The following is a 22,073-nucleotide window of genomic DNA, read 5'->3' on the forward strand; positions in this document are numbered from 1 at the left end:
GATCACTGTCATAAAATCACTGAATGATCTCTGCCAACCCTCCAGTCAAAACAGATTGCGGTCAATGGCAGCCAGTGAGTTATCAAGCCTGCACGGAAAAGGAACTCAAAACTCTTAAAGCTGATGTACAGTATGACACCCGTACAAGGCTTGATTCCTCTGCGGTTTTTCGCTTCAGGGTGCCACTACCCCCGAGTATCATGACTTTGAAGAGTACTCATACAAAGGTACCCTTGACCTTGCCCATCAAGAGGAGGGAAATCATTTCCCTGTGGCTCTTGAAGATCGGGAATTCCAGCCAGTGCTCGCTAATGAATCCGTCCAGCCAGGAAGCTCCGACCTTCCTATAGCAGAATCTCAGGTCTCTCGCGGCCGTGAAGATTTATCTTTGACCTCGGAACCCAGGCTCAGTCCAGAGGTAGTGGAGAGGCAGTATGCACTGCCATCTCCTCAGGAGGCCAACCCAGATGGAGGTGCTCAATGGTCTGGGGAGCAGCAACCACAGGTAAACCTGGAATGACCAAAATACAGAGATTGTCTAATTTGCAAAGGGGAAATTCAAATAAAATAAGTTCAATCAATACCTACTACAAAGGCCTGCTTTAAAAATGAGTTTCAAATGTTAAGCCAATAATGTTTTTCCTACTTGAGGCTCATGTGGAGGTAGGAGATTTGAACCCCCCTCGTAGAAATGAGCCGCCACTGTCCCCTGGAGGTCATGTGGTCAGTGTGGAGGAAGATGTTGACTTTGACACTGGAGGTAAGGCACCTTTCGGAGAAATGCACTATATTTATGGCATGCATAGTCGTGAATGTATGAAAGGGGGATGGCTGAGAGGGAGTGAAGGAAACGATACCTCACCCTCAGCAGCTGCACAACAATATGACTGTTGTACTGTTCCGAAGTGTGTGTGTGGGCTTCTCTGCTTTATGTGGATGTCCAATGCCATCAATAAATATCCGTTCTCAGTAAAATTGGCCTCCCACAAAATGTATTTTTTCTAGATATGTTTTTTTTAATATATTGAAATCCATTAAGATGTGTCTTCTTTCATTTCTAATACAATACACCTTATTGATAAGTTATGGCAGTATTGAAGTGAGTTTGATGCTATGGTAAAATCTTCTCAAAATATGGCAAATGGGGAAATGCTGTAAGATAAGCAAAGAAACTTTGTGGATTTAGGTCATTTTAAGATTTATTTTCATTAAGATTGTTGTATGTTAAGAGTGTTTCACTCTGGGCAGGTACTACCGTTCTTCTACTTTGTGCTTCAAGTCAACGAAAAATATCTTATAATTTTACATCGTGATAATTTAGATGATTATGGGAAAGGTATCATAATAAAAGTATATCAGGATAGTAATTGTTTTATTCTGGAAATGAAAGGTAGTAAAAAGTTGTCAGAAATACAGATAACAAATTTGAGTTTGGACACTGCACAACAATTATTATTATTATTATAACAACTTTTCTCATTTCATGTAGGGGGGCGAGATTAAAAACGTTAATATTTGGCCTGCGGACCGGTGGTTGGGGACCACTGCTGTACAGCACTTTGCTTGTTGTCACTTCTCGTATATGGTTAAAGTTGACAAAAAGAGTCCTATTTGTTTTTGGGTTTTTTTTGCTAGAGAGAAAGAATAAGGCAAGTGACTTGATATGTGGAATTCTTTTCAATTGAAAAAAAAAAAAAGCCTCAAATCTAAAAGTCAATTTGGAAAAACTTGCACATGAAAACTATCTGCAAGTATGTGGACCAAGTGGCCCCTCTCTGTATATGTTTTTCTCAGATTTTTCCGAGTCCCTTAGGACTGTCAAGAAATGTGATCTATGGCTCATAAATGGTTTATGTTCTTTTATTCATTTATGCCTTTGAATTGCTGGTATTTCGGGCCAACAAGTTTTTTACATTTTGCACTTTAGGCAGGTATGCTGTGGATTTTAAGTTTGGTAGTTTAAAATAAAAGAGTACAATTTTTAGTTGCTATAGCCTAGTTTACCTACACGTGCACATACTGTACGTGGAGCGTGTGTGATTTTTTGAAATGCATATTTATCTTGTAGTCGAACACTTATTGCAGTGGAATTTACTAAATTCACACTTTTGGTCTGTTTTTCAGTGATTCATTACACCACTGAGAATAAGGAAACATGTGCAAGGTACGTTACAGTTATAGATAATGGATTATTGTGTGACAATGATTTATTTTTGATGCAGATTCCAGCAGCAGTGCTCTCAGAATGCATTTTGTTCGGACTACGCCACGGGTTTCTGTTGTCACTGTGGACCGGGCTTTTACGGAAATGGCCGCCACTGCCTGCCGGATGGTTCGTGCTCAGCTCCTACCGTGCACTTCATGTATTTTTCAAGTTGGTGGAACACACTGATCTTAGTCAGCCCATTGATGTTTTTGTCTTCAGCGGCTCCCCAGCGCGTCAGTGGCAAGCTCAGCGGAACTGTGACCGTTGGTTTGACTCCTGTGGAGCTGAACAACATCGATCTGCATGCTTACATTGTGGTGGGAGATGGAAGAGCTTACACAGCTGTCAGTGAGGTAGCAACCCTTCACAAATTAATTTTATGACGTTTGAAAATTGATGACGGATTAACTGCACACCCAAATTTCATCTACTGGGCTCTCTGCTGCCTTTTTATGGGATTGAATAGATTCCCGAGCCATTGGGCTGGGCCTTGATGCCGGCTGCGCCGATCGGAGAGCTGTTCGGGTGGTTGTTTGCGCTGGAGCTGCCTAACAGTCAAGCAGGATTCAAAACAACAGGTATAGAACTTTTCACATACTTTCAGTTGGTGCAAGGCAGAGTTTTTTCTTTTGGTGATAAGAGTGAACAAACCCTAACATATGGTCAAGACAGGAGCATGCGAAATAATGTATAACGCCCCGCCCCTTTCATAAAATACATTTTACAAATGACCATAAAGTATTTGTTGTTCCCAGGGGCTGAATTCACTCGCCGCGCCGAGCTTGTTTTTTACCCCGGAAACCAGCGGCTGTCAATCACTCAGACAGGACGAGGCCTCGACGACCACAACCACTTCACTGTGGACACTGTGCTCAGTGGCGGAGTACCTTTCCTACCTCCTGCCTCTGAAGTGACCATGGACCCCTTTAAGGAGACATACCATTACTACCCATCAGGTAACTAGGGCAACCAAAGACATGACCTGGCACAACGATGCACCTTCTCTCTTCTAAGTGCCTGTTGCATTGCTCTCCAGTTGCCACGTCCAGCTCCGTGAGGGAGTATACCGTGGTCTCACCAGACCGGGGATCCGAATCCTTTTCATTCCAGCTGAAACAGAACATCACCTACCGCGACTGTCGACATGGCAATCGGGCTCTACCTGTGGAGACCCTGCAGATTACTATGGAGAGAGTGTTTGTGATGTATGTGAAGGAGGAGCGAATCCTGAGATACGCCATCACCAACAAGATCAGTCCAGTAGGAGGTTAGTCGACACACAAGTTACAAATTGTAATTGCAACTCACAATTACTATTTCTCAATTGGATTACCACTGGATGGTTAGAAGTTAGAAATGGCTTAGATTCTAGTTTCACTTTTCATTGTGCAACACAAGGGCCGAGTTTAAACAAAAACAATTTTGAGCAAAAGTGACATTTACACTACCGTTTTATGTAGGGCGATCTCCGTGCAAAAATACATGAAACCTCCAATTTCCCAGTGGAGTCCTCCCAGTTCTTGTCAGCTCTTTTTTTAAATAATTTTTCTTATCTGCTCTAATGAGCACAATCATTAGTTGGCTCAGCTAATGTTTAGTGTTGACCGGAGTTGGGCCATGTATAAGGTTGCTACGTAAAGGCAGTATGTTTCCCGACACTGAACACGAGTAATGACTTCATCAACATCTTCTCCCCTTCAATGGCAAATATATACTATAGCATTATTGCCACCTTCTCTTGTGGAGTACGGAAGTCAGATGTCGCGCAAAAACTCACTTTTTCGTCGTCAACTGTTTAGGCAGCAACGAAGCCTGAAGCGTTTTCAAGATTTCCATGTTAGGCAGTTTTCAAATTTTTGTATTTTCAGTCCTCTAAAATGCTGTTGCCGTGCAAAAGACAGGGTTCCCTGTAAAAGTTTTTTACGTTTTCACCCCAATACCTTAATGTAAACAGCCCCTAATGCAATTTGGTTGTATCTGCCTCTTGATTTAAAGACTGGTACCACAGCAGGTGCTACATCTTTTAGCTCCTTATTGAACTGCAGCAGAAAAATGCCAAGCCATACAAATATGAAAGAAATGTTCTTACAGCAATGCTTGTTCGTTATCTCCGGACAGGTTTTTGAGTAAATTAATCCGATCTGATAATAAAAACAGACAGACTTCCAAAAGAAGAAAAAATGATGTCACATTCATTATACAGGATACAAAGAGGCACAACCTTTCAAGCGTGTGTGCGCACACACACACACACACAAACATACGCGCACACCCTTATACACCCACATACTTACACACCCCGAGCACAGCTGGAAGAGCTTTTGTGGTTCAAGGGTTTTGTAAACATGGGCTAAGTGTTGTGCGTGTGTGAGTGTGTGCACACATGCACGTGCATAGAAAGGTCTCACACACTGGGAAATAATATCCTATCCAATGACAGATTTTAAGCAAAGGGTGGGTTGTTGGGCAGAATAACTTACCTCTGATGTCATGAGAATCACTGGACTGACTTGAATGGTACCCAATCGAGCACAGACCTTCCCCAAGGCCAGCCAATCATTAAATTGGATCACTACCAAATGCCGGCGGCACGGTGGCGCGAGTGGTTAGCGTGTCGGCTTCACAGCTCTAGGCTGGTTGGACACTCTAAATTGCCCCTAGGTATGGGTGAAAGTGTGCATGGTTGTCCATCTCCTCGTGCCCTGCGATTGGCTGGCCACCGATTCAGGGTGTCCGCCGCCTCTGGCTGGCCCGGAGTCAGCTGGGATAGGCTCCAGCACCCCCCGCAACCCTAAAGAGGATAAAGCGGTTCAGAAAATGAGATGAGATGAGACTACCAAATGCCCATCTACTATACTTTAAAGATAAAAATGGAAACTTCTTCATTTATCATTGACAATATTGACCTAATATGAACGTGAAAAAAACAGGTTCAAGCTTAACACTTAAACTTTAGCTGTACGTACGGACGTAATGAGCAGCATTTGCAGGAATTTATTAAACAAGGGGAGTCGATGCACATTTTAGTGGGGGGAAAATGAAACTTGGATATGGTCCAACAGTCTGCAGATTTACACCCCTCGTCTCTTGACCAGATAGGACCAGCTGCAGCACACCCACATGCTTTCCACAAGTAGTTCTTTTTTTTATGGATTTGGGTAATCAAAGCTGTTTTTAAGATCACTTACTGGTAAGCATAATACTTGAATCTCGATGGGAAGCGCATATAGGTCAGGATTTAAAAATGTGAAGCTGATCCTCATTCCAATTGCTTCTCTTTGGTGGCGGTCTTTGTACTATTGTAATCTTGGATTGCACATGTGGGGACTTTGTTAACTTGACGATATGAATCTCGATAGTTGACGACTGTAAATATCGTACTGAGAGGCGCTCTTAGCTAGTTGACTTGTAAGTGTTTTGCACTTGTCCGTATTCACATCTCCCTCCCATGTCCACATTTGGGCCGTGCCTTGATTACAAGCAAGCATCAAGCTCTTGCCTTAGGAGATGGAAGCAATCTGGACTAAACGTGTGTGTGTCTGTGTACAGGGGATTTTCTGTGTGTGTACAATCCACGTTTGACTCACTCTACTGTAAGTGCTGAGTAACGTGGTTAAAAGTGGAGATTTAATGGCGCCGTGAAAGGATTCTTAAAATGAACCAAAGATTGCCTAAGTACATTTCAGTTGTATTCACCTTTAACTTTAAAATAGTTCCACTTCAAGATCATATTTATTTTAACCACTGGTGGCTTAGAATCCAGATGACCTTCACTATTAAGCAATTCATATTTCATTGTGTCCTTGCTTTTATTTTGTTTTGTTTCTTTGGTGCAATTTTGCATTTTTTTAACAGCATATGAAAAAACATGATGTAGTTTTCTCTGAACTTTGAGTGTGTTTAAACAAGACCAAAATGTGAGAAACTACTCATATTTTTAGGACCAACATATCTGCCTCATTTTTGTTTAATTAATGATTAATTATTGGTTCTACTACGCTACTATATTTTAAAGTTGGTTTTAATCTGTCAATTTTATGGGTGGTCTTTGGGGTAAAAACTTTGAGAAGTTGTAAAATTATATAGTTATTGTGTTTGGAAAATACAAGCTATTGTTTCTCTTACTGGTTGTGAAATATTGAACATTTTGTTAAAGAAGATAAATAAAATAAAACAATGGCAGTGAATCAAAACACTCAACTTTTGCTAGCATTTTTTTTTAATATTTAATGTTATCACTTGCAACAGATAATTTTCTTTATCCAGTATTTCGGCGCAGTGAGTGCATTGTAAAGTGTTGGTATACAGAATCAAATAAGCTGCATTTTTCATTTGTAATGTTGAACCAGTATGCCCACGGGGTGATAAAAAGTCGAAAACATTTTGTGTCATAAATATGGTCAATGTAGGGTCATGCTCTAGCAAACCTTTTACACACACACACACACACACACACACACACACACACACACACACACACACATCTGTTCACTTATCACACTGTGTGTAGGTCATGTCGCGGTGTGCCTAACTTCAACCATATGTTGAATATTGGAACATTAAGGGAGTCACTTCCTAAAATGAAACCATCCTGTGGGAATTGGTCTGATGTGTTTGCGTTTGTTCCTGTAATCATTCTGAGCACTTAACACTAGATAGTCCAAAGGTCAATTCAGTGTCAATTTAGCAAGGTTTTCATGTATTGTTTGGAACTTTTTTTATGTTGATGTGTGCAGCTTATCATTGTCTGGAATTTTTCAATCAGATATTTGTTGTGGTAAAGTCAGCATTTCTTCAACTAATAATGTTATCGAAAGGTTTGTACTCCAGAATCAATGTTGTAATACAATAAGTTACAAATGAGTTAACCCCTTCAGGGCAATGGTATTGAGCACAAAATTTCTCTAAATTCAGACCATCAAATGATTTCAATACACCAAGCTGTAGTGTTATAACCCATTAAATAATAAATATTTTCATAAAAATAATATAATATATGGCATATTTGTTTTATCTCTTTAATCACTTTTAAAAAAAAATGTTATGGCATTTTTAGTCATTTTAATGAGTTTTTTTGATTTGCAAGTATATGGTCAAAAAATAAAATTATGTCACATCTCAAGATCTGCGTATTTAAACTGGCATCAAAGCAAACCAGTTCTCTGTTGATAAATTCATTATAAATTCCCATGGATTTTAACCTATTTGCCTATTTGACTTTTAAATGTGTTTAACAATTTGTTGCTCTTGCCTTGCTTCAGCGGGTTTGACAGCACCAGAGCTGGTAAACCCGTGCTATGATGGAACCCACGACTGCGACACAACTGCCCAGTGCATCCCACTGCAGGACAAAGCTTTCCAGTGCCGATGTGGAACTGGTTACAGAGGGGATGGACACAACTGTTACGGTACATAACTTAGTTTCTCTTACCAGGTGTCGTTTTTTTATGGTTTTCTGTAGGACTACCAGAACACAAACCTAACAAAATTGGCAATTTAAAAGCTAATATAATGATTGAAAAATAAACCTCAATTGTTTGTAATTTTGATAATAAATTCAGATTTTTTTTCCAAACACAAGAAGCTGTTCTTATTTAGATTGGTAAAAGTCATTTTTGTGGCGGACTAAAATCAAACAATTCTTTCATTGAGTGGAATGTTTTGCTAGCTGATTTGTTTTCAAATATAAATGTTAATAGTAATAGTAGTTTCAGAAAATTGAACAATCAAGTGAATACTATAGCCTAAAAATCTGCTTCAAGTCAGCTCACACTTGGAGACGTGTTTTTAACATCGGTCTATGCATTGTGTAAGGGAGGAGTCATCATTTCCTCTTCCCCTGCTCGTCTCTCTTCCCTTCATGTGTTTAATGATTTAATTAACAGGGACTTCCATTGCTTTAAGCTTGTCCGTGGTCTGTCATTAGCCCAGCATTATGTCTGTCTCCCCTGCTGACAGCACTAGGGAAGCCCCAGGCTCTGTCTCCGTTCCCATGGCTGGGCCTGAGTGTTTCTCCCTGACCACATAATCACAATGCCTTGTACAGTACTAAGAATGCCGCCTTGGCTCCAGGTGTTTGCACTCACATACGAACATGGAACATGTTCTTCAGTTTATTTTGGTCTTTCTCTCTCTGGTTAGATGTCGACGAGTGTGCAGAGAGCTTGCTGACATGTGGTGCTCATTCGCAATGCATCAACTTGGCTGGGAGCCATCGCTGCCAGTGTCAGAACGGCTATGAATTTGGCTTTGATGGACGTACATGTGTCGGTGAGTTGTTTCTCTAAACCAACGGTGTCAGACTCGGGTTGGTTCGCGGGCCGCTTTAACGTCAACTTGATTTCACGTGGGCCGGACCATTTTAGATATAATATTTAGATTTTTTTAAAATAAATGGATTAATAGAACTGGATTAAAAGCCCTGAATATTCAGTTTTTTATAGATCTAAAACAATGTTTATTTTAGCTTTTTTTAAATATATTTTTAGATTTTACGAAATGATTTTTGAACTAAAAACACAGAAAAAAATACAATTATTGATTTAAAAGGGGGAAAATCAGGAAATTTAACATACATCTATACTCTTCATTTTAATTTGATCCTAAAACAGAAAGTTGGCACTCATGATTTACTTTCCGGGCCCCAAAAAATGATGCGGCGGGACAGATTAGGCCCCTGGGCCGCCACTTTGACACATGTGCTCATGTACGTTAGATGTGTTGATGACCTACACACATGACACCGATAGTTTTTAGTTTTCCATTCAAGTCCATTATTAGACTGTTTGGGCTTACTTTCCGGAGGTTGTTATTAGCAAAATGTATTGGATTGAATTGAATGCTTTTATTGTCATTATACAAGTATAATGAGATTTAAAGTTTTCACCACGGTGCACAAATAACAACAGACAGACAAATAAATAATCAATAAATAAAAAATGAATAAATAATTAGTCCAAGTGAGGTCAGCTGAGTAAAGTGGGTTTATTCCACCTGAAGTCCAGGATGTGTTCCATGGTTTTTCTAGACGTTCAGCGCCGAGTCACCCACTCGCTGAGTCTATGGACGCAACAACAAACAAGCAGACACACAGAAAACCAATATGTAGTAGAGATAAATAATCACCAAATAATCACTCAACTTTTGCTAGCATTTTTTAAAAATATTTAATGTAATCACTTGCAACAGATCATTTTCTTTATCCAGTATTTCGGCGCAGTGACTGCATTGTATAGTGTTGGTATACAGAATCAAATTGCTCAGTGCTTTTATTGTCATTATACAAGTATAATGAGATTTAAAGCTTTTACCACAGTGCACAAATGACAACAGACAGACAAATAAATAATCAATAAATAAGAAATGAATAAATGAGTTGTCCAAGTGAGGTCAGTAGAGTAAAGCGGGTTTATTCCACCTGAAGTCCAGGATGTGTTCCATGGTTTTTCTAGACGTTCAGCGCCGAGTCACCCACTCGCTGAGTCTATGGACGCAACAACAAACAAGCAGACACACAGAAAACCAATATATAGTAGAGATAAATAATCACTAAATAATCAATAAGTAAGAAATAAATAAGTAGTCCAAGTGAGGTCACCAGAGTGGAGCGGGCTTGTTCTGACTGAAGTCCAGGATGAGTTCCACGGTTCTGGAGACGTTCAGCCCCTAGTCGCACCAATTCGCTGAGTCTATGGCCGCAACAACAGTGTGTAAATGTTTACCAGTGTGTAGGTTTCTTCCAACTAGTACATAACGTATACAGCCTGTGCCATATGACATAATGGGGATTGCCTTGCAATGTTTGTCTTTGATTTAATACGGGGTGTGTGTGAGTGCAAAACCCTCCTTCAGGCCACAGTGTGAACTTTTGATGAACTTCCCTTAACACACTTACACCACATTTCCTGTAGTGGTTCAAAATGACTTGTACAATCCAGCTCTAATGCAACATGTCGTTCCAGTTGCAACATGACATCTTTTTTTGATAGATTGGCAACCTTCACAATGTTTCTCTTCATATGACTGTATATCTTCAGACAGGGATGAATGCAGCTCTTCTCCATGCCACATCAATGCAAGATGCAGCAACAGTTTAGGCTCATTCCATTGTCAGTGCAAGAATGGCTTTGATGGAGACGGCTTTTTCTGCTCCCAACAAGGTCAGTGATCTTGCCACGGGTTTGTTTTTCCTGTGCATTTACATATACATGATGGCCACTTAAACAAACACTCATATTCTGCCTCAAAACCATGGATTTATTCATGCGAGTATTGAAATTTCAGAGCCCATGAATGCATGACACAAGGAGATTATGCAAACCTCACTCCGTACATGCAGGAAGCCAGAACACCCAATTCTGAATGCCCCCTCAAAGTTGGATGTGCCTAATTCTCATCATCTGTGCCCAAAAAAGTACTGATAAGATGACAAGGTTAATAGTAAATCAAACATACATAATTGTGATGGAAGTACTTACTCTAAGTAAAAATGTAGTTTGTCCAAGGTTATTGCCATAACTGACATGCATATACATTGAGTATGACATGTAGATTGCCTGAACTGTGACTAAAAATTGTGCAATGGAAGCATACATATTGTCTGAGGTAATGAAATCCAGGAAAATTACAGACAGAAACTTTTGGTAGGTCCCACACACTTGAGATCTTTCGATAAAATAGGACATTTGGAAACGTTGGTGACTTGTATTTCCTTCTCAGTACAATAAATCGATCACAACTGGACTGACCTGGCTGTCTGTAAAATGGACTAGGACTTAGTCGCTAGGTCAAAATTCAGCCGGCTACTTGCACCTTAAAGAAAAACTGCACTATTTTGAGGGGGAAAACCCAGTAAATCAAGCCTGATTTTAGCTTCAATGTATGCATGTTCAGATAAGTAATTTTGAGATTAAATGCAATTTAAATGGTGAACCAGACTGTCTCTCAGTGTAGGTGAACAAGGCAAAATAAAAAACAACATTTTCCGTAAAATCCTTCCAGGACAGTGAAACAGTGTGGATTTAAAGCAAAATCTCATATCTGTCATTTTCTTAACACTGTGTCTTTTAAGTCACCGCTAACAATACTTAATTAAGAAACTTACTTGGTTATAGGACAGACAGCTATTACTAAAAGCCTGTGTGAGCAGCACAGGGACAATCCACAGAATGTGTCCGAGCAAGATGGTCAACCGACTGTTGGGTTTTTCATCCCTCAATGTGACTCTGATGGAAGCTACAGACCACTGCAGGTGGGTCCTGGGAGCCAGCCTGATTGCATTGATGTCCATTGACTATTAAATGACAAGTGAAGCTCAAAAGGTTGACAACTCTTTTGCAGTGCCATGGCTCCACTGGACATTGTTGGTGTGTGGACCATATGGGGCAAGAGAGAGATGGAACCCGGACTCCTCCTGGTATGACACCAACAGACTGTGATAGACATGGTGAGGAGTAGAAACAAAAAAACTAGAGAATTGTCTACCCAGAAAAAAGACCAGTTAGGAAGATTAAAGGCCCCATTTCCCTATATTTCAAGCAGGGCAACCGCAACAACCTAAAACACAATGTGAGCACCACAGAGACAGTGTACAGACCACCAGTTCAGAGGGTTTTCCTCTGGTGGGAGTGTTTGTACCACAGTGTGATACAAATGGGAAGTATACACCTCAGCAAGTGAGTATTTTTAAAGCTGTACACACATACTCTGTTTATCACCTGATAGGTTTAAGCATGTTGTTATTTTAGTGTCACGGCTCTACTGGACACTGTTGGTGTGTGGACAGCCAGGGACAGGAAAGACCTGGAACAAGAACTCCACCTGCTACAACACCCATTGACTGTGAGAGATCAGGTAATAAAACGCACCTTAGAAGAAAACATTTTGTTAGCTGTTGTTGTTGTTTTACAAAAAGATATGCTGTCATCATGCTTAATCCTTTCGAGATTCTAAATTGAGACATTTGTCCTTAGATGAACGTCCTAAAACCCACTGTGAACACCTTAGAGAAAGCGGACAGACTAAAAGTTCAGATGATTATCCACTCGTGGGAGCCTTTGTACCTCAGTGTGATGCTAATGGACAATTTTCACCACTGCAGGTCAGGAGAAGATATTGGAATGATTACAGACATCGTTATTCTAACATTTAATTTCCTCCTCCCCAAACATTTATTCTGGTTAAAATGGATAACACCTATGTGTCACAGTGTCATGGCTCGACTGGGCATTGTTGGTGTGTGGACAGCCAGGGACAAGAAAGATCTGGAACCAGAACAATGCCTGGTGAACAACCCACAGACTGTGGCAAAGCAGGTAAAAGAAGGAAAAGTTGAAAAAGAATCATGCACCCCCACAAAGCTATTTCTCCAGGTCATCAAACCAGAACCACTTACTGCAGCATGTGTATTGATTCACTATGTTACAAGCCTTTATTTGTTTCTCTTTCCTCAATGGCAAGTTAAGAATACATCAATTTAAAGTGACTCTCTCTTGAGGTCATCAGGTGATTACTTTGAAATGCTTGAGGAAAAAAAGGTTCAGTTATTTTCATATACACAAGTACTGTAAGTATGTGTATGGTTGTGATGGGAAAAGACCCAGCATTTTATCCAGCTTTTCCTTTTTTTTAATAGCTCTTTCAGTTGTACTTTACAATAAAAAGCGGCTGACTGTCTTTCTCAATCAGATGAACCTACTCATACAAAAACCCACTGTGAGCATCACAGAGACAGCTTACAGACCACCAGTCCAGAGGGTTATCCTCCAGCAGGAGCTTTTGTGCCACAGTGTGATGCAAATGGGAATTATATGCCACGACAGGTAAATATGTTCAGTGTAGAGGCAATGTCTTTTATTTACTTTGGACGACTAAAACTAATTGGTACTTTAGTGCCACGGCTCGACTGGACATTGTTGGTGTGTGGACAGCCAAGGACAAGAAAGACCAAATACCCGGACTGCTCCTGGTACAACCGCAATCGACTGTGACCAACCAGGTGCTATAGATAGATATATTCTTCAGTACATATTGTTGAAACTTTCCTTAAAGCAAACATTAATATAGTTCTTTGTATTAAGTTCCAGGGCATCCTAAAAGCCACTGTGAGCAACACAGAGACAATGTGCAGACCACCAGTCCAGAGGGTTTTCCAATAGTTGGAGCTTTTGTACCTCAGTGTGATTCCAATGGACATTACACATCTTTACAGGTAAATTATTTAATATTGGTCACGCTCATGGTTTGCTGTGTGTTATGTTTAATCAACTGTAATGGTGCATTCAGTGTCATGGCTCTACTGGACACTGTTGGTGTGTCGACAGCCACGGACAGGAACGACCTGGAACAAGAACTCCACCTGGTACTACACCCACTGACTGTGCCAACCAAGGTGCGAAAGTCAAATCCTTCCTGTCATGTGCAGTAGACAGCACTGCAGTATTGCAAATCTTAGTAGATCACTGTTATAAAACAATTTTCAGCATCTATCAATTCCATTATCAGTTCATCCCATCATCATAAAACTATGATGTAGACATGAATTCAAATTTACATGCATTTCTATTGGTGGCCCGATGGAGCGAGTGGTTAGCGTGTCGGCCTCACTGCTCTGTGGTCCTGGGTCCACCTGTGTGGAGTTTGCATGTTCTCCCCGGGCTTGCGTGGGTTTCCTCCAGGTACTCCGGTTTCCTCCCACATTCCAAAAAACATGCATGGTAGGCTGATTGGACACTCTACATTGCCCCTAGGTATGGGTCTGAGTGTACATGGTTGTCCGTCTCCTTGTGCCCTGAGATCGGCTGGCCACCGATTCAGGAGTCCCCCGCCTCTGGCCTGGAGTCAGTTGGGATAGGCTCCAGCACCCCCTGTGACCCTAATGAGGATAAAGCCATTTCAGAAAATGAGATGAGATGCATTTCTATTTTTATTTGAAATCATGACAACTTCCATCCTTATAAATGTGCGTTATGCATCAAATTTTGTTGGTAGGTAGTGTGTCACAGTGAAATATATCTCAACATTCCCATTCGCAGAAACTTTTCAGTAAACATGCAACTTCACTCACTATTATCATATGATATATATAGATGTTGCTTCTGCTAGAGCTCGAACTTTCCACACCACGTACCTGCTGAAATGTTTAAACCACGTGGACATTTCCATGCAGAGAACCACGGCAGATTAGCCGGTGGTTCAAAGTTGCCTGGAGACATGAAAGAGAGCGAAGTTCACGCATTCAATCAAACATGCCCAAACACTTCTGTCTTCTGTGTGTGTGTGTCAAAATAAAAAGCTTAGAGCTTACTTAAAGCTAATGCTTGTGATTCTCTTTGAACTGTAGAAATGAACAAAATCGTGCCTGTCAGACAGAACGACCCTGCGACCTGGATTGGAAACTATGGGAGGGCGCTTCTGGTCTGCAGGCCATATGTTTGACACCGAAGGTGTAGTGGTACATTCTCCTGACTTTGGCGCAAGCAGCGTGGGAGTGAGATTGGTGTGATTGCGAGTGAGAATGGTTGTCTCTCTCTCTGTGTACCCTAAGACTAGTTGGGGACCATTTTAGGTTGTAGTCCACCTGCTGTCCAAAGTCAGCTGAGATAGGCTGCAGCACAATGTGACCCTTACAAGATTAAATGGTGTTGAAAATGAATAGATGAATGCTTGAATAAAAGCTGCATTATTTCATTCGATGTAACAGATGGAACAGGACGCCTTAAAAGCCATTGTGAGCAACACAGAGACAGCGTGCAGACAACCAGTCCAGAAGGCTATCCACTTGTGGGAGCCTTTGTTCCTCAATGCGACGCTAACGGACAGTACACTCCTCAGCAGGTAAATACTAAATGCAAGACATTTTGAAACATTCCATCATTGTTATTACAGCTCTGTAACTAAAACTAATTATATTTCAGTGTCACGGTTCTAGTGGACATTGTTGGTGTGTGGACAACAAAGGGGAGGAAAGATCTGGTACTAGAACCCCTCCTGGTATAACACCCACTGACTGTGAAAAAACAGGTACGAAATATTTCAGCCTTTCTTCCTATTTAGACTATAATTTAACCTATATTTTCATAACTGGAAATTTATTATTATTATTTTTTTACATTTATTTTAGAAGGTCCAAAAAGTCACTGTGAGTTGCACAGAGACAGTATACAAACCACAAGTCAAGAGGGTTTTCCATTGGTTGGAACCTTTGTACCACAGTGTGACGCTAATGGAGAGTACACTCCTCAACAGGTAAATGCTTAATCTGATGAACTATTGCCTTTAATACTGTATATACATCTATGAGAGTAAAACCTATGTTGCATTTAAGTGTCACGGTTCCACTGGGCATTGTTGGTGTGTGAACAGCCAAGGACAAGAAAGACCTGGTACTAGAAGTCCTCCGGGCACAACGCCCATTGACTGTAAACAAACAGGTATGAAACGGTTAAACATTTGTTCCTATTTAGACTATAATTTAACCCATCTCTATTGTCAATGTAATCTTTAGAACGCCCTAAAGGTCACTGTGAGTTGCACAGAGACGGTATACAGACCACAAATCCAGAGGGTTTTCCACTGGTTGGAGCCTTTGTACCACAGTGTGACGCTAATGGAGAGTACACTCCTCAACAGGTAAATGCTTAATCTTTTGAACCATTGCCTTTAATACTGTATATACATCTGAGACTAAAACCTATGTTGCATTTAAGTGTCACGGTTCCACTGGGCATTGTTGGTGTGTGGACAGCCAAGGACAAGAAAGACCTGGTACTAGAAGTCCTCCAGGTTCAACACCCTTTGACTGTAGAAAAACAGGTATATATATCTATAAAGCTCAACCTTTCTTCCGATTCTACCATGGCTCTGATACTGGCCTGTATTTCAAAACAGTGAATAACCTTACGTTTAATCTCTAGAACCTCCTAAAAGCCACTGTGAGAGGCACAGAGACAGTGTACAGACCACTAGTCCGGAGGGTTATCCCATATTGGGAGTCTTTGTGCCTCAGTGTGATGCTAATGGACTCTATAGTCCTCAACAGGTAAACTCTTGACAGTTTGAGACATTAATGGGTTATGTTTTTTTTATATTAACCATCTGATTAAAATCAGTATCTGGAGCTGCAGCTGCTTGCATTTGTTATTATCTGCTGCACCACTGTTTATAATTTTATGTTATAATGTATTTATTTGCATATTTTTGCATTTATGTTTAATTTTTGAATATAATTTCATAATTTTGTATAAAAGTCATTTTTCTTATTACCATGTCAAATATTTCAATGTGTCCTACCCTAATATTCAGCTGGAATAAACTTTAGCATAAATAAAAGTTCATATGTATTCTAGTGTCATGGATCTACTGGACATTGTTGGTGTGTGGACAGCCAAGGACAAGAAAGACCTGGAACCAGAATTCCCCCTGGCACAACACCAGTTGACTGTGAGAGACTGGGTGAGAAAAATACACTCTGCAGAAAGATATTTCATTGGTCAACATACCAGTACACATTTTAACAATACTCATCTTTTCCGTTATCTCAAATAAATCTTTAGATGAACGCCCTAAAACCCATTGTGAACACCACAGAGACAGTGTAAAGACCACTAGTTCTGAAGGCTATCCTTTAGTAGGTGCCTTCGTTCCTCACTGTGATATTAATGGACTGTACACACCTCAACAGGTAAACAATTTCTGAATTAGAGGCATTAGTTCTTTACCACATTATAGATTCAAAATGTTATTTTTATTTCAGTGTCACGGCTCTACTGGACATTGTTGGTGTGTGGACAGCCAAGGACAGGAAAGACCCAGAACCAGAACCCCTCCTGGGACAACACCAGTTGACTGTGAGAGACGGGGTGAGAAAAATACACTCACCAGAAAGATATTTTATTAACCACTTGAAGTGATTATACAATATGCTGATTGACATTTCCCTTCTCTCAAACAAATCTTCAGATGAGCATCCTAAAACCCACTGTGAACAGCACCGGGAGAGTGTACAGACCACCAATTCTGAAGGATATCCATTAGTCGGAGCATTTGTACCTCACTGTGATAATAATGGACAGTACACACCTCAGCAGGTAAAACTTAAATTAGTAATCAAATTAGAGGAATAATGTCCTTACTACGTTAGTGTCACGTCTTGTTAGGGTTTTGGGTGGATGTGTCTGTGTGTGGTGGTGCTTTTCTCCTGTATGTCCCTCTGGGCTTCCCTTCCTTTTGGAACCAGCTGCGTGTGATTGGTTATCAGCCCTTGAGTATCTATTTAAACCCTGTGTGTTTGTGAGTCATTGTCGGATCATCAATTTAGTTTACTTCATGCCAAGTTACCACGCCATGTTCCATGTACCTCGTCTTCCCATGTCTTCCCATCAGGTTTGATTTTGTTATTTGATTCTAGTTATTGTTATTTTCTTGATTCCCCCTCCTGCCTAAGTTATTAATTTTTTTGTTAGAGCACTCCATTCCACATCCTTGACTGCATTTGGGTCCTACACTACGTTCCACGCTCGACGTCATGCAGATGTAACAGTTAGATTCTGAAGTATTTTTGATATTTTAGTGTCATGGCTCTACTGGACATTGTTGGTGTGTGGACGGCCAAGGACAGGAAAGACCTGGAAGCAGAACTCCACCTGGCACAACACCCTTTGACTGTGAAAGACTGGGTGAGAAGAAAACTCTCAGCCAAAAGATATTATATTGGTCATTGATTCTGCACAATGTCAGCAAGAAGATATTTTATTTACCTTTTTTAGGAAATTATACTGTCAAGTTATTGATATCGTTCTCATTATCTCTCAAACTAATTTTCAGATGAACGTCCTAAAACCCACTGTGAACAACACCGAGAGCGTGTACAGACGACGAGTTCTGAAGGATATCCATTAGTCGGAGCCTTTGTACCTCAGTGTGATACTCATGGACAGTATACACAACAACAGGTAAAAACTTTTTAAAATTAGAGTTGAATTAGAATGTCCTTATGACCTGGGTCCCGCACCTTTTAAATTGGAGAAATTATGCGAGATTTTAAAGTGTTTTATTTTTCAGTGTCATGGCTCCACTGGACATTGTTGGTGTGTGGACAGCCAAGGACAGGAAAGACCTGGAACCAGAACTTCACCTGGCACAACACCCTTTGACTGTGAGAGACCGGGTAAGAAAAAGACTGTCAGCAAAAAGATATTTTATTTACCTTTTTAGCTATAATTAGATAGTAAAGTTATTGATAGCATTCTCATCATCTTTCGAATAAATTTTCAGAACGTCCTAAAACCCATTGTGAACAACACCGAGAGCGTGTACAGACCACCAGTTCTGAAGGATATCCTTTAGTTGGAGCTTTTGTACCTGAGTGCGATACAAATGGACTATACAAAAAGCAACAGGTAAGCACATTTTAAAATGATTGTCTCAGTCGGGTGGGCTCTTGCGGCAGTGGCGGGGAGTTTTGTAGGGTGGATAGTGGTGGAGTGGACATATGGTTGGGAGGCACTCATTATGGAGCCTATTGGTACCTCCCTGGTACCAAAGTCTGTGAATGGTTCTAAGACCTGGGTCCCGCACCTTTTAAATTGGAGAAATTATGTGATATTTTAAAGTGTTCTTGATTTTTCAGTGTCATGGCTCTACTGGACATTGTTGGTGTGTGGACAGCCAAGGACAGGAAAGACCTGGAACCAGAACTTCACCTGGCACAACACCCTTTGACTGTGAGAGACCGGGTAAGAAAAAGACTGTCAGCAAAAAGATATTTTATTTACCTTTTTAGCTATAATTAGATAGTAAAGTTATTGATAGCATTCTCATCATCTTTCGAATAAATTTTCAGAACGTCCTAAAACCCATTGTGAACAACACCGAGAGCGTGTACAGACCACCAGTTCTGAAGGATATCCTTTAGTTGGAGCTTTTGTACCTGAGTGCGATACAAATGGACTATACAAAAAGCAACAGGTAAGCACATTTTAAAATGATTGTCTCAGTCGGGTGGGCTCTTGCAGCAGTGGCGGGAGTTTTGTAGGGTGGATAGTGGTGGAGTGGACACATGGTTGGGGGGCACTCATTATGGAGCCTGAAGGTACCTCCCTGGCACCAAAGTCTGCGAATGGTTCTAAGACCTGGGTCCCGCACCTTTTAAATTGGAGAAATTATGTGACATTTTAGTGTTCTTGATTTTTCAGTGTCATGGCTCTACTGGACATTGTTGGTGTGTAGACAGCCAAGGACAGGAAAGATCTGGAACCAGAACTTCACCTGGCACAACACCCTTTGACTGTGAGAGACCAGGTAAGAAAGGGTTATAGAATAAATATATATTTTTTGGCCACTTGAGATTCTTATCCATTTACATTGCCATTTTCCCAAATAAATCTTCAGATGAACGTCCGAAAACCCACTGTGAACACCACAGGGACAGTGTACACACCACCAGTCAGGAAGGATATCCATTAGTCGGAGCCTTCATACCTCAGTGTGATACTCATGGACAGTATACACCACAACAGGTAAGCCACATTTAGACCACCCAGGGGGAGGCCTCAAGATCTCACTCAATTATCATGAGACTTTTTAATATGTTTTTAATGTTTTATTTTTTTTATTTTATTTCAGTGTCATGGTTCTTCTGGGCATTGTTGGTGTGTGGACAGCCAGGGACAGGAAAGACCTGGAACCAGAACTCTCCCTGGCACAACACCCATTGACTGTGAGCGACGAGGTAAGAAAAATGATCTGAAAAGAAAGATATTTTGTCAGTCACTACAGAGGATTGTCCTATATGTTTATTGTCATTTCCCTTTTTCTCAAACCAATCTTCAGATGAACGTCCTAAAACGCACTGTGAACACCACAGGGACCGTGCACAGACCTCCAGTTCAGACGGTTATCCTCTAGCAGGTGTCTTTGTACCTCAGTGTGATGCTAATGGACAGTACACTCCCCAACAGGTAAATCTTGAAATGTTCTCGGAGTGATTTTTTTTTTATATTTAGTATATATTCAATTAATTTTACACTCGCATCTTGCTTTAGCCATGTTTCAATGCTCATGTACCTGCAGTGTTTTTTCAACAACTCTCATCATAACTTTTTCATATATGGATCAAAATGAATTTAAAATACCATGAAACTGATTATTATTTGCATTATCATTTCAAATCAATATCACTCTCTGGAGTAGTGCCATGGTTCCATTGGGCAGTGTTGGTGTGTGGACCTCAATGGTCAAGAGAGAGCAGGAACCAGATCTCAAGCTGGGTTTTCTCCTCTAGATTGTGACAAGCCTGGTAAGCTGAGACCACACTTTTTCTATACATTTCATTTGTTTTACTCTCAGGCCTAATTCCATCCCTCATCCTCTCTAGTCTTCTGTCTGTGGTAAACACACATGATGAATGTATAGCCTAAAAGCAGTTCATGCTATAAACTACTTTTATGACTGTCCAAACATCTTCAGGGTTTGTTTCTGTGTGAAGGCAGATAGACTGCTCGCTTAGCAACCAAACACTGACTTTTTCAGGGTTAATAAACAGACAGGTTTTTTTTGCATCTCTAATAAAGTGCAACAGATTTAATGAAAAAATGGGTTGCTGGATTCTAGCCCACCTGACTGAATGGCGAAAGGCAGACCCAGTCAACCGTATGGCACACAGAAACGACCGGTCGTACTCATAATCGTACCACCACCAGCGGGAATTGAGCCCGCACAAAATGTAGGCGAGTGAACCATTATACCATCAGGTGGCATAAAAGGGCATAGTAGTCATTGAAAATTGAAAAAAAAATGGATTAAAGGTGAAACATCTTCAACAAGCAATGACCTGTATGAATGGTACTATTTGCCTAATAAATGACTGTAAATCCTAACAGAGGTGATCAACTCAAGTGATGTATCTCTCACAGTCTACGTACCTCCGACCGAACGTCCCGAGAGTGTGTGTGAGCGCTGGAGGAGTAGTTTAATGGAGCACTACGGTGGGAAGCCAGAGCCACAACAGTACCTGCCCCAGTGTGAGCCAGATGGACAATTCAGGTAGTTCCTCATTCATGGCAAAAGTAGTCAAATAAAAGTAACAAAGTGTACACATTCCTCTCACCGCTGTGTGTGTCACTAAACCAAGCAGCACCGTAACCCACTTATTAAATTATTCTAACGGTCGTGTCCACTCAGTCCAGTCCAGTGCTATGGGGAGACCAACTATTGTTGGTGTGTGGACCAGGATGGGCGAGAAGTTCCTGGAACCAGGTCTAATGATGTCGTCAAGCCTGCATGTGAGTGCTGGATCATTCCTGCTGCGTTAACTGCTAAAACTTTACATGACATATGACGGCACCCTCCATTCCTCCATTTTGTTCTAGGCCTTCCCTCAGTGGCCCCACCAATCGTGCTCCCGCCACCCCGTCCAGATGTGACTCCTCCCCCTAATGCCGATGTAACATTGCTGTATGCGCAGGGACAAAAGATAGGGGCACTTCCTCTCAACGGGAGCAGATTAGATACAAGCCAGTCCAGAACGCTACTGACTCTACATGTAAATGCATAGATGGACAATCTGGCATGAATGAATTTCTTATATCGGAATTACAGTCTGTTCCCCTTACGCGTGTGTGCAGGGATCCATAGTTGTTGGTCTGTCCTATGACTGCAAACAGAACCAAGTATATTGGACAGACTTGTCTGCGCGAACCATTAATAGAGCATTACTGGTGCCAGGAGCTGAGCCAGAGATACTCATAAACTCAAGTGAGTGATCACCAGCACATTCAATCACAGGCCAATGTTTGTGTAATTTTCTCAATCATTTTCTCCTTCTAGATCTGGTCAGCCCAGAGGGTTTGGCTGTGGATGTCAATCGAAG

At 41.0% G+C, this 22,073-nt stretch overlaps 1 protein-coding gene across 5 annotated transcripts in view; it reads left to right on the plus strand.

Moving 5' to 3' along the window:
• Positions 1-22,073, plus strand: part of nid2a (nidogen 2a (osteonidogen)) — a 41,364-nt gene that overhangs the window by 14,264 nt on the left and 5,027 nt on the right. For 3 of the 5 annotated variants that reach the window (XM_077605946.1, XM_077605955.1, XM_077605981.1), the window contains exons 8-55: positions 179-505; positions 652-760; positions 2,125-2,164; positions 2,223-2,332; positions 2,426-2,559; positions 2,673-2,784; positions 2,962-3,162; positions 3,243-3,473; positions 7,468-7,614; positions 8,348-8,476; positions 10,243-10,365; positions 11,320-11,456; positions 11,546-11,651; positions 11,744-11,880; positions 11,953-12,058; positions 12,178-12,305; positions 12,414-12,519; positions 12,893-13,026; positions 13,097-13,202; positions 13,285-13,415; positions 13,490-13,595; positions 14,907-15,040; positions 15,121-15,226; positions 15,327-15,451; positions 15,531-15,636; positions 15,711-15,835; positions 15,913-16,018; positions 16,120-16,244; positions 16,552-16,657; positions 16,759-16,886; positions 16,959-17,064; positions 17,165-17,292; positions 17,775-17,880; positions 18,029-18,156; positions 18,266-18,371; positions 18,479-18,603; positions 18,834-18,939; positions 19,047-19,171; positions 19,399-19,504; positions 19,595-19,722; positions 19,829-19,934; positions 20,036-20,163; positions 20,396-20,501; positions 21,085-21,247; positions 21,386-21,486; positions 21,574-21,746; positions 21,829-21,958; positions 22,031-22,073. The exon at positions 22,031-22,073 is cut by the window's right edge and continues 129 nt beyond it. In XM_077605946.1, coding sequence (XP_077462072.1) covers positions 179-505; positions 652-760; positions 2,125-2,164; positions 2,223-2,332; positions 2,426-2,559; positions 2,673-2,784; positions 2,962-3,162; positions 3,243-3,473; positions 7,468-7,614; positions 8,348-8,476; positions 10,243-10,365; positions 11,320-11,456; positions 11,546-11,651; positions 11,744-11,880; positions 11,953-12,058; positions 12,178-12,305; positions 12,414-12,519; positions 12,893-13,026; positions 13,097-13,202; positions 13,285-13,415; positions 13,490-13,595; positions 14,907-15,040; positions 15,121-15,226; positions 15,327-15,451; positions 15,531-15,636; positions 15,711-15,835; positions 15,913-16,018; positions 16,120-16,244; positions 16,552-16,657; positions 16,759-16,886; positions 16,959-17,064; positions 17,165-17,292; positions 17,775-17,880; positions 18,029-18,156; positions 18,266-18,371; positions 18,479-18,603; positions 18,834-18,939; positions 19,047-19,171; positions 19,399-19,504; positions 19,595-19,722; positions 19,829-19,934; positions 20,036-20,163; positions 20,396-20,501; positions 21,085-21,247; positions 21,386-21,486; positions 21,574-21,746; positions 21,829-21,958; positions 22,031-22,073 — 6,035 coding nt within the window. The remainder of the gene's footprint in view (positions 1-178; positions 506-651; positions 761-2,124; positions 2,165-2,222; positions 2,333-2,425; positions 2,560-2,672; positions 2,785-2,961; positions 3,163-3,242; positions 3,474-7,467; positions 7,615-8,347; positions 8,477-10,242; positions 10,366-11,319; positions 11,457-11,545; positions 11,652-11,743; positions 11,881-11,952; positions 12,059-12,177; positions 12,306-12,413; positions 12,520-12,892; positions 13,027-13,096; positions 13,203-13,284; positions 13,416-13,489; positions 13,596-14,906; positions 15,041-15,120; positions 15,227-15,326; positions 15,452-15,530; positions 15,637-15,710; positions 15,836-15,912; positions 16,019-16,119; positions 16,245-16,551; positions 16,658-16,758; positions 16,887-16,958; positions 17,065-17,164; positions 17,293-17,774; positions 17,881-18,028; positions 18,157-18,265; positions 18,372-18,478; positions 18,604-18,833; positions 18,940-19,046; positions 19,172-19,398; positions 19,505-19,594; positions 19,723-19,828; positions 19,935-20,035; positions 20,164-20,395; positions 20,502-21,084; positions 21,248-21,385; positions 21,487-21,573; positions 21,747-21,828; positions 21,959-22,030) is intronic. The other 2 variants (XM_077605972.1, XM_077605963.1) reach the window with 2 other exon arrangements.

This window comes from Stigmatopora argus, chromosome 1 (genome assembly GCF_051989625.1).
Source record: "Stigmatopora argus isolate UIUO_Sarg chromosome 1, RoL_Sarg_1.0, whole genome shotgun sequence".
Taxonomy (NCBI): domain Eukaryota; kingdom Metazoa; phylum Chordata; class Actinopteri; order Syngnathiformes; family Syngnathidae; genus Stigmatopora; species Stigmatopora argus.